Source organism: Mus caroli, chromosome 5, assembly GCF_900094665.2.
Source record: "Mus caroli chromosome 5, CAROLI_EIJ_v1.1, whole genome shotgun sequence".
NCBI classification, from domain to species: Eukaryota; Metazoa; Chordata; class Mammalia; order Rodentia; family Muridae; genus Mus; species Mus caroli.
In genome coordinates this window covers 132783838-132801182 of record NC_034574.1, presented here as the reverse complement: position 1 = coordinate 132801182, position 17345 = coordinate 132783838, and the positions used below count along the sequence as shown (strand labels likewise).

Here is a 17345-nt window from a genome sequence, read left to right as displayed (position 1 = left end):
CATGGTGTGCCCTCCCTCCTCCCTCTCCAGCTGAAGCACCTCACCCCTGCCCTCCTCTGGGTCCTGGGCACCTTGGAGATGGAGCCTTATGCAGATGCTTTAGTCTTGTTCTGTTGTGTTGTTGTTTTGTTTTAGAGAAGCCAAGGAGCAAACCCAAGGCTCACATAGCACTCCACTGCTGAGCCACATCCCTAGACTTTGAGTCTTAGCCCAAGTTCCCCTCGGCTGAGGGCAAAGCTGGCCTCCATCTGGTCCTTGTGACACCTCCCCATTCCTACCTCCCCACCACCCCCACACACACACACACACACCAGTCTGCCGAGGCTGCTGAGTAACTGCCGCGTTCCCAGCTATGTTGAGCTGTTCGGCTCACTGCCTTGTTTCCTTTCCTTCCTGGCATGTCTGTAAACTTTGCTGGGTAGCTGAAGCCAAGTACCCAATTAGGGATTTCTCTCCAGTTTCATTCAGCCCGTAATTGAAGTGGGAGCATCTTATTGCATGACACATCAAACAAGCATGCGTCCTGGAACCCCAGCCTGGATGTACATAGTGGACCTGACCTCCCCACCTCAGACCTGCAGGGCCAGACTAGTCCAGGAGGTGTTGGCACAGCCAGTGCTCACCAGTCAGGTGGGGGCAGGGCCCTTCAGCTTGGGGTCCCCATGGGAAGTCATCCAGGTGTAGCTTGGCAGCTACCACCCACCCATAGTTTCCTGTCTTGGAGAGAGGGTGGCTTACACACCTGCTTGCCTGGGCTGTCACAGGGCTGACTTTAGTAGCTAGTCTGTGTTCCTTGGCTGTGACCCATGCACTGTATTCTATACCATGGGGAACATAACGGTTTGGTATGGGGTCCATCTGACTTGGGGCTGCTGTGGGGGTCTGTCTAACTTAGTTGGCGTAAGTACAGAGGGAAAGTCCCCAGCTCTCCCAGGAGTCTGCCCTGTCTGTCTCCCCTGTGTGTCTCACCACTCCTACAGCAGCACCCTCCATCCTCGGCTGTCTAAGGGTGTAATTAGCTCAGTGATTTAGTGAGCTTACAGCGGTATTCTGCCTCCACGACAGCCTGCCTGGCGGTAGAATGTTCCCATCACCCTGATGGGTCCCCAATGCCCTTGCAGTCGTCCGCTCCCACTCACAGCCCCAGGCAGTCACTGATCTTTCCTCTGCCGATTTGTCTTCTCAGAACATTTGTCTAAATGAAACCTACACTACATAGGCCTTTGTTCTGGCTTCTGTCGCTAAGCAGAATACTGTGGAGGTTCAGCCGTGTCATAGCATGGATCCATATTCCTTTTTATGGCTGAGTAATATTCCACCACGTGGACAACCCATGTGTTTAGGGATCAAGTCATTGATGATGGACATTGGGCTGTGTCCACCTGAGGCCACTGTAGGTCATGCTTCTGTGGACATTGGAGATAGTGCCCATGTCTTATATGTAGAAAGGGATTTCTGGATTATCTGATACATGTATCACCTTTGTAAGAAATGACCTAATTGTTTTCCAAAGTGGTTGTCCCTGCTGACAAACCCCTCTGAGGGTCCCCTGTGCGCTCGTCACCCTCCCGCAATTCGTCTTTCCTGGTTTCTGGACGACAACATCCTCTGTGGTTGCATTTCCCTAATGACTAATGATTCGGAGCTCATTTCTGCAGCTTATTAGCCATTCATACATCTTCCTCGCTGAGACGCCTCTCACATCGGTGCCCAGTTTTTAATTGGATTGTTTGTCTTCTAATCATTTTCTTAATGCTTTCGTCTGATAAGCAGCGTTTTTAATTTTGATGAAGTGTAATTTATCAGCTCTTCCTTCTGTGGCAGGCACTTTGTCCTGGGGACTCCATTCACTATGGTTGCCTGTGATTGTTACAGAAGGGCTCGGCTTTAGACCCTGTGCTTTGCCCTGTTAGTTTGATGATGGAATCCAGTTTCATTTGTCCTCTTTGATCCTCAGTCACCCCAGCACAATAGGCTGCAAGATGGGCCATGTTGGCTTGCTTTCTGTTGCCGTGATAAGCACCATGACCACAGCAGTTCAGGAAGGACAGGGTTGATTCAGCTTCCGTGTCCTTCTCACAGCCCACAGGTATGTCAGGCCAAGAGCAGAGGCTGTCGAGGGGCACTGCTCACTTGCCTTCTCCCCACACAGCTCACTCAGCCTGCTTTCCTATGGGACCCACGCCTGCACACCCAGGGATGACTATACAACAGTGACCTGGGCCCGCTCACATCAATCAGTAGTAGAAAACATGCCTCACGGGTTTGTCATCTGATGAGGGCATTTTCTTCATAATGTTTCCTGCTTTTCAGGTTGACAAAAACCTAACTAGCATACTTGCCTTCCCCAATCCCAGTCCTCTAGAGGTGGAGGCAGGGGATTAGAGGATTTTTAGTTTATCCTTGGCTACCAAGTTGTATAGAGGCTACCCTGAGGTACAACAGCAGGAAAGCTGCAATACTGTGACTCTGAAGATCAGCTTATGATGTGGCCTCTAGTCCACAATCACTCTGTCTTGATGGGTATATTTGACCAACTCTCCACAGGCCAGCCAGTCCTAGAACCTCATCCCTTGTCACACTTGAAGGAGAGGCCATGTGTCCTCCAGTCTCTTCTGGGGATCGCATGCCCTTTCATATGCTTTTCTTTCTTTTTCTTCTTTTTCTTTTTTCGAGACAGGGTTTCTCTGTATAGCCCTGGCTGTCCTGGAACTCACTCTGTAGACCAGGCTGGCCTCAAACTCAGAAATCCACCTGCCTCTGCTCCCAAGTGCTGGGATTAAAGGTGTGCACCACCACCGCCAGGCTCATGTGCTTTTTCTAAGTCAGCTGCCCTGTCCTTGCATCTTTGTAAACAGGTGTGTTGTGTGATTGGGGAGTCTATTTCTATTCACCTCAAATTTAGGTGGCCGTGACAGACCAAAGAAATAATTGTATCCAAGCCCAGCTTGGTGACCCAGTGAGTTTATTGGGGTCCCTTACAAGGTTGTAGGTTCGGGGTTGTTTATAATGGGTGATGAATTACTCACAGGCATGTGGATGAGTCCAACAGCCGTGTCATGGCCCATCCAGCCTGCTGATGACGTTTGTATGCTGGGTTCCTGGAATGTCCAGCACAACTTGCGGGCAGCTCCACTAGAGAGTCTCCTTTCCCAGCAACTGTTTACCATGTCTGTGACCTTGGGGAGAGGAGGGCCATTGAGCCTTCTCCCTTCACATGGGAATATAGATCTGAGAGCCTCCTGAGGCTCATCACAGTCCATCTGACTTCAAGCTGCCAGGACCTTATCTCACCTCCTGGCCCACTGTAACACGCTTTCTGGCCAAGCTTCAGATTTCCGAATCTCAGTGCTCTTTGTCCTCCTTGTTCCAAGTCACACTGCAAAGTTGATTATCAGTAGTGAGTAATAGGCATGCCAGTCTGAAGGCCATGCTGCCTTGAGATTTCCCACCAGATACTACTTTGAACACTTTCTGCCATGGTACAGCAAGATGGGGTGGAGCAGCCATGACACACAGATCTGGCAGCCCTAGCACGACACCTGGGGCATGGGGCTCCTGCCCTCTTGCCCACTGTGACAGTTGGGGTACAATGTGTGTTGTCTCTATAAAGGACCAGAGGTTCTTGTTAAAGTGCTGAGAACTGGACAGGCTTCAGGGAAACAGTGGGATCAAGGGCTGGGGGAAGGCAGGGAGACGGTTTAGCTGGTAAAGCTCTTGCCTTGCCAGCATGAGGTCAGTCCTCACAACCCACATCTAAACATCAGTGCGCAGTGCCCTGAGCTTAAGATCCCAGCTTTGCCAAGGTGGAGACGTGTGGATCCTTAGGGCTCCCTGAACAGCCACCACCCTACTCGATGGCTCCAATGTTTTTAACATTATGACCTACATTTTAATTTATTTAGTATATCTGACTGTGTGTGAGGGTAGTGCATGTGGATATTATGGGACAGCTTTCACGAGTCAGTTTTCTCTTTCTGTCTTGCAAGCCCTAGGAAACTAACTCAGATCAAAGCGAATAGCTGAGAACCACCACTCAGGGTTGTCCTTGACCTCCAGGAAGGCGCACACAGGCACATGCATGTGCACGCTCGCGCGCACACACACACACACACACTTATGCATGCACACATATACTCATGTGTATGCATACAATTATGTACACATGTGTGCACACACAGGCACACACACATGCTTATACATACACATATACTCATGTGCATGCACATACTTTTGCATACATGTACACACAGCGGGCAGGGGATACCACACCTGCCCTGTCTAATAGAATCCAGGCAACCATGACTCAGCCCCAGCAGCTCTGGCTGTGTTTAGTCATCAGCTTGTTATAAGAGTCATGCTGTCATAGGCCCAGCTACAAGCCCCCATCTGGACTCCAGGCCATGGGGAGCAGGAGGGCTGCCTTTGATGACTCTCTTTGAAAGCTAAGCATTTCTGTACTCAATGAACTCAGCCAGTCCCTGTCCCCTCCTCCAGGCTAGTATGTGGCAGGAAGACAGGTATCCCCAGGTCCTTTCTGCTTACCTGGGGCTTCTCCATGGTCTAACCATGGTCTTTCTCTTGCTGTGCCTGGTTCCTCAGCACCCAGTGTCTCCACCACACCCAGCATCTGTTCCACCCCAGCATCCTTCCCAAACCTTCTCTGCACTGCTCTGGCTGCTGAGTTGGTTCTGTAGCCTTTTCCTTAATCTGAAGAATTAGTTCCATATCAAGTCTGAGGCCATGGCACGCATTAGCAGGTTTTTAATACACTGCTATAGCTCGAGGAGGAGGGACAAAGGAGATTTAAAACTCTTGTCTCGCCAAGAGCAGACAGATTGACTCAAGACTGACTTGGTCAATAAAAGATGAGCTCTGAACACTGCCCCCCCCAAGGGAGCTTGCCTTCCAGGGAATTATGTTTTCTGTACACCCAGTGTCAGAAATTAATAATACATCCAGTGTGCAGAACAGATTGCCAGCTCTCAGCCCATATAGACGTGACTTCAACACTGTGGCTCTGATGTGATTCGTCCTCGCTGCCTCTGCCCTCTGGCTCCATCAGAGTTTCTGTTCTGTCTGGTGGATGGCAGACCACTGCCTATGTCCAGTCTTCTCTTGGCAGATCACCTGCCTGGCACATCTGTAGAAGGAAGCTTCTGGAAGTTTGTAATGAAGCAGCTCTATTCTCTTGTTTGTGACGTGGTTCTCTGCTTCAAGTGTTTTGGGCTAGGCAGGGAAGAGGCATGTGTATGCACACATGATGAGGTTATGCCTATTGGTCTCTGGTTGTCTCTGTGTGTGAACCCTTTCTTTGAAAGCTGTGGCTCTCCTAGAGGACATAAATAGGTTGTGTGTGTGTGTGTGTGTGTGTGTGTGTGTGTGTGTGTGTGTGTAAAATGGATATAGACCCTAGAAGAGGATGTCCATGGTCCATCTTAATCTTTTGATGCAGAGTCTCTTATGAACCTGGAGCTAGGCTAGCAACCAGCAAGCCCCAGAATTCTTCCTGTCTCTTTCCACACCTCACAGCTCTGGGGTCGTAGGCGTGTGGCCACACCTGGCTTTTTACTTGAGTGCTGGGAATTTGAAACCAGGTCCTCACACTGCCATGTATCTCCCCAACTCTGTGACACACTGTCAGAAACAGCTCTCTGCCTCACTATCCAGCCTGTTGGGAATAAGAATGAGTGAGTGAGTCTAAGCAAGGCATAGACTAAGCCTCGTCCTTAGCTCAGTAGCAGCATACAAGCCCACAGGCTGCTGGTTTGGATTCTGTAGCCTCTGGTCCAGCACTCAGAGCTTTGATTTCAGTCCTGCCAGAGGCAAGCAGCACAAGAGCTCTGAAGCAACAGCTGCCCCTTCTCCTGAGGTCACAATGACAAACTGAGGCACAGTTCCACTAAGGTGCACTCCGGAAACCCAATGAGTTTATTGGGCTTTCTTTCAGAGAATAGGTTAGGGGCTACTTACAGGAGTACATGTGCTTATTTCTGAACACCACTCTGAAAAGCCTTACCCAGCAGGGATGAGAGCTTCCTCTTAGCCACATCAATGGATCCCTCCCTCCCCTTGTTTTCCCATCCTATATATTCTAGCTCAGTAGTTCTCAACCTTTCTAATACTGTGATCCTTTAATACAGTTCCTCATGCTGTGGTGACCTCCCCCAACCATAAAATTACTTTGTTTGTTACTTCATAACTAATTTTACTACTATTATGAATTATAAATATCTGATATGCAGGTTCAGAGCAGCTGTGCTAGTCCCTCCCTGAGTTCAAGTGCAATTAAGGCACAGTTGCCTGTAACAGGTGGCAGGGTCCATGGTGGGGTATTAACAGTCAACAGGCCCAGCTGGGCCGGTCCATTTGCAAGGGGGCAGAGCTGAACTTCCCAGGATGGTAATTACTGAACTTAGAGGACAGTCACTCACAGCAGCCAGGCTGATGGAGCTCCATTCTTGCCAGTGCTGTGGGTCAATCTTTTGTCATCAAAATTGGCCTTACAGCCAATGGCTTTTCTCTGGGTCCCCAAACCTTCTGCCTATCTTGGACTGGGAATGACAACCCCCAAACTGTAGTGTGAATGCAGTTGTGACCTCTTAGAAATGCCCAGCTGAGACCAGTGGGGAGGGGTCATCAGCTCTGGGAGCAGGGAGCACAGCCCTGATGAATGCTCCCAAGGACTGTGTGTACCATGGCTGATAGAGTCACCACATGCAAGGCAGGACTTGCAGGAGCCTGCAGTGCCCTTTCATCCTAGGGACAGATTCCTTGGGGCTGCTCCCATCTGACCCTCTGTGTTACCTTAACTGTGGCATGCCTTTGGCCCATTCCCACTCTCCTTTCTTACATCTGTTGCCACCTTCCCTGCCAGAGCTTCCCAGTGAAGAATTCCTAAAGGGAAATGTGGCCTTTAGCCAGCCAAGGTAGGACCCCGGCCATTGGGATGGCTGCCTTTGGGTAAGACGCCAGCTTGTGATCCAGTGGTCTGTCAAAGAGGCTCACATGCTGCCAACAGTGGCTGTGGGTAGAAAATAATCCTGGAGCAGTGCTGGCTGGCATCTCATACTCTGTGAAGTGTCTCACCCTCTGCAATGCATCTCGCACCCTGCAGAGCTTTCCAGCAGTGGGCCAGCGGGTATGAGCACCCCCAGCTAGCCAGGCCTTGCTCTACAGTGTTTCTCCCTTTTTTGTTTGTTATTTTTTGGGAGTCTTTTTTTGTTTAGTTGGTGGATTGGTTTGGCTTGGTTTTTTCCCTTTGAGACGGGATCTCATGTAATCTAGGCTGGCCTTGAACTTCTGAGCTTTCTGTTTCTACCTCCCAGGTGCTGATTAATAGGTGTGCACTAACATGTCTGGTTTATACTGTGCTGGGGATTAATACCAGGACTTCGTGTACGCTAGGCAAGTGCTCTACTAACTAAGCCACATCCTCAGCCTTTCTCTCTGTACCTTCTAATGACCTGTGTTTCCCAGGCTGCCCAGTCTTGGTTTTCCAGTCTTCTATAGCAATGTATACTAGAGACCTTCAAGTGGGGTCATAGGTTGCTTCAAGTCACCCAGCCCCAGTGTCTAAGGAGAATTTGGGTCCATCTGCTCATTTAGTCCTGCTGAGCCTGTTTCAATGGCTGTGTGTCCTGGGCATTGTGGATGCTGGGCTTGCGCCAAGGGGAGCATGGCAGAGAACCATACTGCCCAGGCATGGGTGGGTGAACCTGATGCACACAGCAGTGTTGGAAGCCAAGCCAGCACTTAGGCTGGGTTTCCACACCAGTGGACAGAAGGGAAATCCTGCCTTTACCCTGCCTCCTGCAGGATCTAAGCAGGGCTAGTCCAGGTCAGTGGTGGTGGGGGAGTTCAAGCATCTGACTGGGGCCCTCTGGGTCAGTTCTGGGTCTACAGCAGTCCCCGGGACGGAGGCTGCAGAGGTGGGTAACAAGTTGACAAGGGCTACAACTTAGAGCAGCTTCGGTTACTCACAGTAGTGGTGGTCTTGGGTGGGAGCTTTCCATTCACATGTCCCGGATGGGGTGGTGAGGGAGGCCTGTTGAGTGGTGCTCAGAGGCAACCAGAGACTGCAGATTGAGGAGCACTGACAACAGAACCACGGTCCTGTTCCAGATGGGGTTGCATGCAGCTTGATGCCCAACCCCTGGCCCTTATTTTCCTGAGCCAGTAGTAATGCAGAAGTGTGCATGACTCTTGCTTGTCACTCACTGAGGGCCTCTGTTGGGCACCTCAGGCTTGTGCCACAGGGCAGAGGCCTACTCTGGGAAGCATTGATGTTGGGGAGGAAGGGCTGACTCAACAGGTAAAGCTGTGAAGTCAGCAGCAGGAGACATGCAGGCCCACGGAGCTTCAGCGCACTGGCCAGTGGTCCAAGGGTCTTTCTGAGCTGAGGCCTGGGCTGCTGAGGGAAGCTCCTGTTCAAGCACCAGGGCGGGGCCTGCAGTGCTATCTCCTGCACCCAGTAGGTGTTTGTGGGTATCCCTCCGGAGGCCTACCGTGATCCTGAAGACCCAGGTTGGGTGAAGTCAATCCTCTAGGCCTCTGGCTTGTCTCTGCATCCATCATCCAGGGCAGTGTCCCTCTTACCCTGGAGGACATACAAAATCAGGGGCTGCTGATTCTCTACTGCCAAGATTACTGCCACAGGGACTGTGCAGCCTGGTGCTCTGGGGCCTCTCTTGCTCTGTCCCTGGGGTGGGGGAGGGAGTCTTAGAAGAACGAATATGATATCAGCGCCCGCTTGTCACCCCGGGACTCTCCCACCCTGTAATCTGGTGGGCTGTAATTGCCGGTGTCTTTTCAAATCATTTTTGTGCAAGGTGACAAGCTGCTTGCTGGAGTGAGCAGTTAATCACACAGAGATGCCCCGTTTGAAAGGCGCTCAGAGCTTACCCAGGGGTGGCTGCCAGCAGCCAGGCGGGTGCACATGAGCTGCTCATCTGCATATAATTCCAGGGCGAGCAAGCATCACTGAGGCTGGTGTAAACCATGCAATTTCCGGCCCAGCGGGGGAACGCAGGCTGGGGGTGGGGACCAAATCTCTTGGCTCATGGCATTGGTGGAGTTAAAAGTAACCCCATCTCCATAGGGCAGGCAGCAGGAGATCTGATTAGTGGGTTGTAATGGCCTCCCACTTTGGGAACCACAGTCCCTCATCTTAGACCAGCAGCCCTACCTGTCACTCTCCAGGGTATGTTTAGGGACGAAGGTCCTAGCTGGAACTGCACATCACCTGTCAGCCACTCTACTGGCTGGCTTGTTGTGGTTTGGATTTGGGGTGGGCTAGTAGTCTCAGTGCTCTGTGCCACACCCACTGGCTACTCCACTTCCTTCTGTGTGGTGTCCCCGAGGGTTGAACCCATAGTGGTCCAGCAGGCCCTGGGTCAGTGCTCTGGAACGACTCCTCCTGCCATCCTCTCCAGGCAGCCACAGGGAGTGGGGGCACAGACACCCTTGTCACAGCCACAGCAGTGCCTGGCCTCCACAGCTGCTAATAAAATTGCATAAATATTTTATGGCTAATTATTAAATATTTAAAAATGTAAAACTGGGATGGTTTGGAAGTTAGCAAGGCATGAATAATTCAGTCCTTAGATGCACATCAGCTTTGGGTCTGAACAGGGCCAGCACCTCCAGTGCCTGCAGCAGCTGGGGGCATAAGTCTCAGGGATTTCTCTGGCTAGCCACCAGTCCCCCAGGCCTAGAAGCCGATACTCAAGCAGGGTCCCTGTTATCACATTGCAGGACAGGTCTCAACCCCTTCCCTTGTAAAATGAGGAGGGGGTTCATGCTGCCTGAGCCATGGCCAAGCAGATAAAATCCCTTTATCTTGATGAGTCAGTGTTCATGCTTTTGCAGAGACTAAAAGCCAAGTATTGTCCTGCCACCTGATCAGACAAGAGAGTCCAACCATGCCATCGACCCCGGATCCCTCAAAGGGGAGATGAGGAGTAGACTACTAAGCATGGCCAAAGCATCAAGAAAGCTTAGAGCATGACTCTCTCTGTCTGTGGGTTCATCCTTCAGGCTGGACTCGTTGGAAGCAGCTCCTCTGCCTCAGGTTTGAAGGCCACAGTTGTACTAGCTGTGATGTGTGATATCCTAGTACCATGGTGGGTTTTTGCAAGGCCTGAAAATCCCAGTGGATTCTGTTCACTTTCAGAAGGGAAAATGGCTTTCCTAAGAATCCCTAAAGTAATGTTCAAAACTCTACTTCTAGCTCTTAATCAGGAGATGCTGGGGACATTGAGGTAGTCACTGCTCCACTGGACCACACCATCCTGTCTTCTTCTACCCCATAGCATTATAGCCAGGAAGGGAGAGCCCATCTGCAAAGATGGGAAGCAGAGAGGAAGGCCACATAGTCATGGGCATCCCTGGTGATCACAGTAAAGGTAGCATGCATGTTTCCTGCTGGCCTATATGTGAGCATGTTTCCTTTCCAGGGTGTTAGAGAGCTTGGCTGTGTTTCCTTCTAGCATGCTCACACTCAAGTGTAGGTTATTTTCATGTGAGTGTCAGTGTGGTACCATATTGTCTCTCTGTTTCCTTGCCATAACACCCAGACCTGTACTGCCATGCCTAGCCCCTCACTGTGGTTGTTGGAAAGAGAACAGCCTTCATAGGTTCACATATTTAAACGTTTGGTTTCCAGTTAGTGGAACTGTTTGAGAAACATTAGGAAGTATAGCCTTGTTGGAGGAGGTGTGTCACTAGGGTGGCCTTGAAAGAATGATACACCTCCTTTGACGTGTCAAGAAAGGCCCAGGCTCTTTCTCTGCCTTCCTCTGGTGGATCAGAAACAAGCTCTTAGCTACTACTCTAGTGCCATCCCTGCCTGCCTGTGACCATACTTCCCACCTTGATGATCATGGACAAACCCTCTAAGACTGTAAGCAAGCCCCCAGTTAAATATTTAAATTCATGAGTTGCCTTGGTCATGGTGTCTACTCACAGCAATAGAACATCAACTAAGACATGTGCTTTCTTGCTGCATGGCTTCTTAGCAGAGAGAAAGGTTCTTCCTCCAGTAAGAGTATGCTCTGGTGTGTGGATACACACATGCATGCACACACACATACATTTATGTTTACACATAAATATATACATAACACACACACACACACACACACACTTCTCTACATTCAGCTCTGATGGGATCCATGTTCAGTCGGTGATCTTCTGACCTGGGTACTTAAGCACACACATCCTCATCTTGTCTCAGTGTCATTGAGGTAAGCCACTATCTTTGTACCACGTTCTTTCGCATGTTTGGTTTTCCATGCTGCCCGACATGCCTGACTCCTCCTGGGACCCTCTGCAGGGCCTGTCGGTGTCATCTCAGTGGTTAGAGGTGAAGTGGGCTCTGCTTGGATTCTTATCCTTGGCTAGTGCGCCTGGGATGAGAACAGGGTGCTCGGCTCTGATAGGGGTCATGTGGGCTCTTGCTGCAACCACAGGTACCTGCCCTGATAGTCCCCACTGCTATGCAGATGCTTCCTCCCCAGCCCTCTCTCTTGTTCTCTCATTATATCTCTTGCCTGTGCCAAGAAGGTCCAGTGCTCTAAGATGCTGTTGTTTGCCACGCACTGGAGTTGGGTATACCATTCAGACAGGGCTCTGGCAGGCCTATCTCCCATGCTATAACTAGAACCTAGAGCTTTGCAAAACCTGTAAGTTCCTTAACTTGCCGTGGTGGGTTTTTTGGTCTTTGGCTTTTTGGTTTTGGTTTTGGTTTTGAAATAGCATTCCATGTAGCCTAGGCTTGTCAGAACTCATTATGGAGCCAAGAATGACTTGAACTTCTGATCCTCCTGCTCCTCCTCCCACATGCTGAGGTTATAGGCATGGCCTGCTGTGTATTGCTGGGGATCAAACCCAGGGCCTCTAGTTGAGCCATATCACCAGCCCCTCAGTAGTTTTCTTTGGAGGTCATGTGTTTCTCTCCCCAAAGAGAAAAGAATTAGGCTTTTCTTTGTCCTGCAGAGCTGACCCCAGGTTCTCCATCAGAGTCATGACAGATGTCATAGAGGCAGCCACTGTTGTGACCCAGAGCTACAGCAGCCTGGTGCAGGTGAGCATGAGGGTTTAGGACTAGTAGAGTCTGGTCTGGTTTGAATCCCTGCTGCTGGGACAAAATGCTGCCTTAAAACAACTAGGGAGCATGGGGGAAGTGTTCATTGGCTTATAGGTTGTAGTCTGTCACTGAGAAGCGCTGAGTCAGGAACTTGACATCAGGACCAGAAGCAGACAGGAAGGCTTCACATTAGTTTGTTCTCTGGGCTTGCTCAGCTTCCTTGCTTATGTATCCCAGCACCACCTTTTCCTGATGGCACTGCCCATAGTTAGCTAACCCTGCCTACCTGTCTTAGCAGTCAAGACAGCACTCCATGGACAGGCACATAGGCCAGCCTGAAGGAGACAGTTTCTCAGTCGAGGTTCTTTCTTCCAAGGTTTGTATAAATTTACAAAAACTAACCAGCCTAGGGATTAGAGAAACAGCTCGTCGGGTAAGAGCATACACTGCTCTCCCAGAGAACCCGAGTTCAGTTCCTAGCACTCACCCACATTAGACAACTTATAACCACTCCACCTCCAGGGGCAATCTGATGCCTCTGGTCTCTGAGGGTACCTGCATTCACATGCACATACCCACACTAGGATATAGACACACATATACATAATTTAAAATAAAAAAATAAATCTAAATAAAGAACACACCAGGCACCCACCTTTCTGTCCACAGACTGGCACAGGTGGTGTGCTTACAGTGAGCCCTACAGCCATCTTCTCCCCAGATACCTCTTCTCTGTATCTACCTTGCATGTGCCCCTCTGGCCCCACTAGAATCAACCATCCTACAGACTTGAGGGCAGGAGATCTGAGCCATAGACGCTCATTACCCCGACATCTCTGTTCTTGGGCAGGAGTGCATCACCACTAGCTTCTACCTGGCAGAGCACAGCTATTTCTGTCCTGTGTCCTTCCCTCAGAACTTGTGCAGATGCCTCCTGTGAGTCCAAAAGGGGGCTGAGATAGTGAGGGTGTCAGCTCATAAACATCCTGTTGCCTCCCTAGAATCCTGGAACCAGCCAACAGGCCAGGATGAGCTTTCCACACAGACATGGAACAGAGAGCAGGGGTTTGAGTCAAGGCCTCAGGTGCCCAGGACCACTCTGGAAACCCCCTCTGGCCCATCACAGTCTCTGCCACCAAGTCTGGCTTGAGTTCTAATGAACAATTACATCCTTTCCCTGGCTCCCAATTGTCACCTGCCATACTGCTGTCCTTATAGGACATCCAGGACTGTCCTTGCAGAGAGAGCCATAGGAAGGGAGGGATGGACAGCCTTGGCTGGGGATACTGAAGAGTGTGGTTTAGAGCTGGAGGATCACAGCAACCATAGCTGCTTCCTGTGACAAGATGGAGGGGCAGCCAGAGAGAGCTTCAAGAATCTCAGTTGCCAGGAGCTAGAGCGAGGCCAGGGGGTGGCCCTATAGATCTACAGAAGGACTCCAGAACAAAGCTGCCCTCCTCTGGGCCTTGGTCTCAGAATACACTCAGAGCCTCTTGGTGGCTTGCAGCTTCCTGGGTTTCACCACATCTACCACCCTGGCCCTCGCTCCTGTGTTGTTACCTGCATACTCATGGGTGGCTAAGGACATCTCCCGAATGCCAGAGTATGTCATCACAGAACCCCAAGGCCCTTTGCCTCCTGGGAGAAGGCCAAAAGCAACCTCTGCTCTTGGTCACTTTGAAAGAGACTGAGTGACAGAAGAGTAATGACTCTTCCAAGGTGGAGCCCATCTTTTATTTATTTAATCCAAACCATCGTGTGAATTATTCATTCTTGTTTATGTAAGCCACTGAGCCACAGAAGTAACAAGGAAGTTGAAGCATCCCAAATCAAATGATTGTTTCCAGGCCTTGGGCATCACCCCTTGCTGGTCTGTCTGCCCCTCCCAACAGTGGCCTCACCCTTGTCATGAAAGAGGTGTCTTCCACTCCCAGCCGCCAAGGGCAATGGGCGTTCCTTCTTTGTAGCCTCAACCATGCCTGTGATTGCTTGGCATGTGGCCAAGGTGACTCCTCTCCATTCATCCCCATGAAGTACACAGACCTCCTCCCCATGGGCCTTCGGTGGGCCTGAGCTCCACACCTGCCTGCCTCTGAGATCGGAATTACACAAAAGCCCGTTACCTTCCTCAAGGTCAGCCTGCATTTGGTCCCAAGATTTAATCGTCCCCATTGGACATCTGAGGTCTTTGAGCAGTCGTCACAGTCTCTAATGGCTGAAACATCCTTGGGAACTGTGGTCAGTGAATTTCTTCTCCTGATGAAGGCCCTCTCTCAGGGAGGAGGGGCCCAGGGATGCCAGGAAGAGTCTTGAGGTTAGGGCTGCCAATTAACCTTTCATTTTCATAGTCTCATCACTCGATTAATCAAGCTTCTGGGCCTGTGTCCTGTTGAAGGGACTCACACTGTGGAGAACAGTGTCTGCCAAGGCCTCTGTGGGGTGATGGATGAAAGAGCCACAGGACAGGGCCAGTGGCCAGGCGATAGCCCCGCAGAAGAGCCTCTGCCTTCAGGCTGGGTCTGTCAAGCCATTTCTTCTCACAGCCACTGGTGCCAGCATGCCTTGCTCAAAGTGTGATTTCCTCCCTAGACTGTGGGTGGGCTGTCCATTGTAGAATACGAGGGGTGGCAAAGGTAGCAGCTGCCCTGCTGGAGCGCTTCAGCTGTGTGGGTCCAGTGCTTGTACTCTTTGAGTTTCAGTTTCCTTGTTTATAAAAGGGGGTGGGGAAATGTTCATCTGGAGGTGTGCATGTGTGAATTTTCCTGGGAAAAAAATCTGTTCATTCTAGATAGGGCACCAACAACAGAGCAGTCTGCCCAAGTCTAGGTTAATGAAGCAGTGAATTTATTGGGGTTACATACAGGAGCCGGAGTGAGCAGTTACTCACTGAAGCACTGACGACTCAAAGGAGCTGCATCACCAAAAAGCCCACCCCAGCACAGGTAACAGCTCTCCAAAGCTGCATCCTGAAAGCTCCCAGGAAGCTTGCAGGCAGCTCGGCCAGTTGGAGAGTCTCCTTTCCAGAGCAGTTGCTGTTACTCTAGAACCACGGCCTGGGGGTGATGTGGTTTTTGAGTTTATGCATCAGACTTAGGCTGGTCTCCAGGGCTCTCCCTAGCTAGATCCTCAAGACTAGATCTGAGGACAGCCACATGCTATGCTCCCCTGGGAGATGGTGTGGAGACACAGAAGTGGCAGAGTAAATGGGGACCCAGTCTTCTCTGGTCTCCGTTTTCTTCCGGATTGCTCAAAGCTTCTTGTCCCCACATGGCTCTCAGAGGAAGCAGTCTCTCTGGCCCCACTGATCCCTAGAAAGCCATCCCCTCTGCACTTACTAATCGTCCTCTGGGGCTCTGGCGCACAGGACACAGCCTCATTCTCCTTGCTGCCTCAGGCCTGACCTCAAACCCTTTCTCTGCTCCTCTTTGACGGTGAGCCAGCCCATGAGGACCTGGGAAGGGCCCCGTCCATGGAGCCTCTTGGACTCAAGTTCCTCTGACTTAGGGATATCTTTCCCACACAAGCCCAGGACCGCCCTCCTCAAAAGTGCTCACATACCATGGCTGATGTTAACCTCAGTTCCTCATCACAGCGAGGGGGAGGTCTTCAGGGCCCCCAGGCTGGCAGGGCTCCCCTCGTGAGAAAGCTTCACGAAGGACTTTCAGGAAGTACCCAGCTTGACACAGCCCCTGTGTGTAAGTGGAGCCGGCTCAGTAATGAACGGGGTGTAAATCAGGGCTTAATTACTCAGTAGGCACCTTGGGTGAGAGATTCATGGTAATTGTGTGTGCTCCTGGTGGCTTTACGCAGCTGGCTTCTCCCTGAGCACCAGTAAACCATGGCGGGCAATTGGGGAGGTGGTGCTCTGCCCTGAATGATATTCCCAGAGATATGTGGGAAGTTGGGGAGGGGCTCCTAGGCCAGGTTATCTGGAGCCCACCCAGTCCTTGCTGAGGGACAAGGAGGGTCCTTTTGGTTACAGGTGGCCAGCATGTGGATCCTATACCTAAACAGTCTACAATATCCAAACAGCCTCTCTTCCATCCACCTCTCTCTCTCTGAGTCCTGTGCTAGTTCATTCAGGGCAAGTGGCCAATCCCTGGAAGGAAGGAGCTGAGGCTGCAACCTAGTGATTGTCTGTGTGCCCAGAGCAGTTGGGACTCTGACCCTCACTGCAGAACTGGACTCCTGGTGCTTCCTTCTCTGGCAGGCTCTAGAACCTGCTGCCCAGCTGGGGCCAGTTCCCCACCCCTACCCCCAAAGCATGACCCTGTAGTGCTTTCCAACAGTAATGGAGGGTGGAGTCTTGTTGGGCACTGTCATTCTACTAGCGGGGTATCTAGTCACAGCATCTATCTCTCAGAGTCACTGTTGTTTTTTTTTTGTTTTGTTTTGTTTTAAGTACTGTTGTTAATATAATCAGTTTATTATGGCTCCCACCAGAGGGTCACACTGCTTCTCTGGCCTCTTGTCCTTTTTCTTCTTATTCCTCAGGGCTCACAGATAGATGGACACCAGCCTCAGGCATCTGCAGGCAGCAGGAACTCCAGTTAGGCCATAGTTCATCCTTGCTTGTTCCCCCTGGCTATTCTCCCTGTCCCACTAGTGCAGCATGGGACCCACACCGTGCCCTTCTCCCTGCAGAGCTGCGGAAGCAGGTGGAAAGTGCTGAGCTGAAGAACCAGCGGCTGAAGGAGGTTTTCCAGACCAAGATCCAGGAGTTCCGCAAAGTTTGCTACACGCTGACCGGCTACCAGATTGATGTGACCACGGAGAGTCAATACCGCCTCACCTCCCGATACGCTGAGCACCAAACGGACTGCCTCATCTTCAAGGTAGGCAACACTGTGAGTGCATCAAGCCAGCTCATTCAGCCACAGGCAGCTCAGCTCGCCTCCTCATTAGGAAGAAAGTCAGTACTGGCCTTGGTAAATGAGTCATGTGCTGAGCAGCCCCATGTTCCCATAGCATGGTCTTTAGTGGCAGGAGGGGACACACTGGCCCCTTCCTCCCCACTCTTGACAGGCACTCATCTCTGGCCACATCTCTGCCAAGGTCCTCCCTATGAGTTGTGGCACTGTGACTTTGTCCAGAGGTAGTAGGTGCCCAGAGGGGTGAGGGGCATGGCAGGCATCTTGCTGCCAGACCTCTGCCAGGTGGCACAGCCCATGGAAGGGAAAGGACAAGCTGTATGTGCCAGTTCCTTGGTGGTCAGGCCAAAGGTACCAAAGCTGGAGCTGTAGGTAGCTGGACAAGC

The 17345-nt window shown here is 51.1% G+C and overlaps 1 protein-coding gene across 5 annotated transcripts in view; it reads left to right on the top strand.

Annotated features, from left to right (window-relative positions):
* Mad1l1 (mitotic arrest deficient 1 like 1) overlaps positions 1-17345 on the top strand; it is a 317003-nt gene that overhangs the window by 242417 nt on the left and 57241 nt on the right. For all 5 annotated transcript variants that reach the window (XM_029477688.1, XM_021162520.1, XM_021162521.1 and 2 more), the window contains one exon: positions 16733-16923. In XM_029477688.1, the coding sequence (XP_029333548.1) occupies positions 16733-16923 (191 nt within the window). The remainder of the gene's footprint in view (positions 1-16732; positions 16924-17345) is intronic.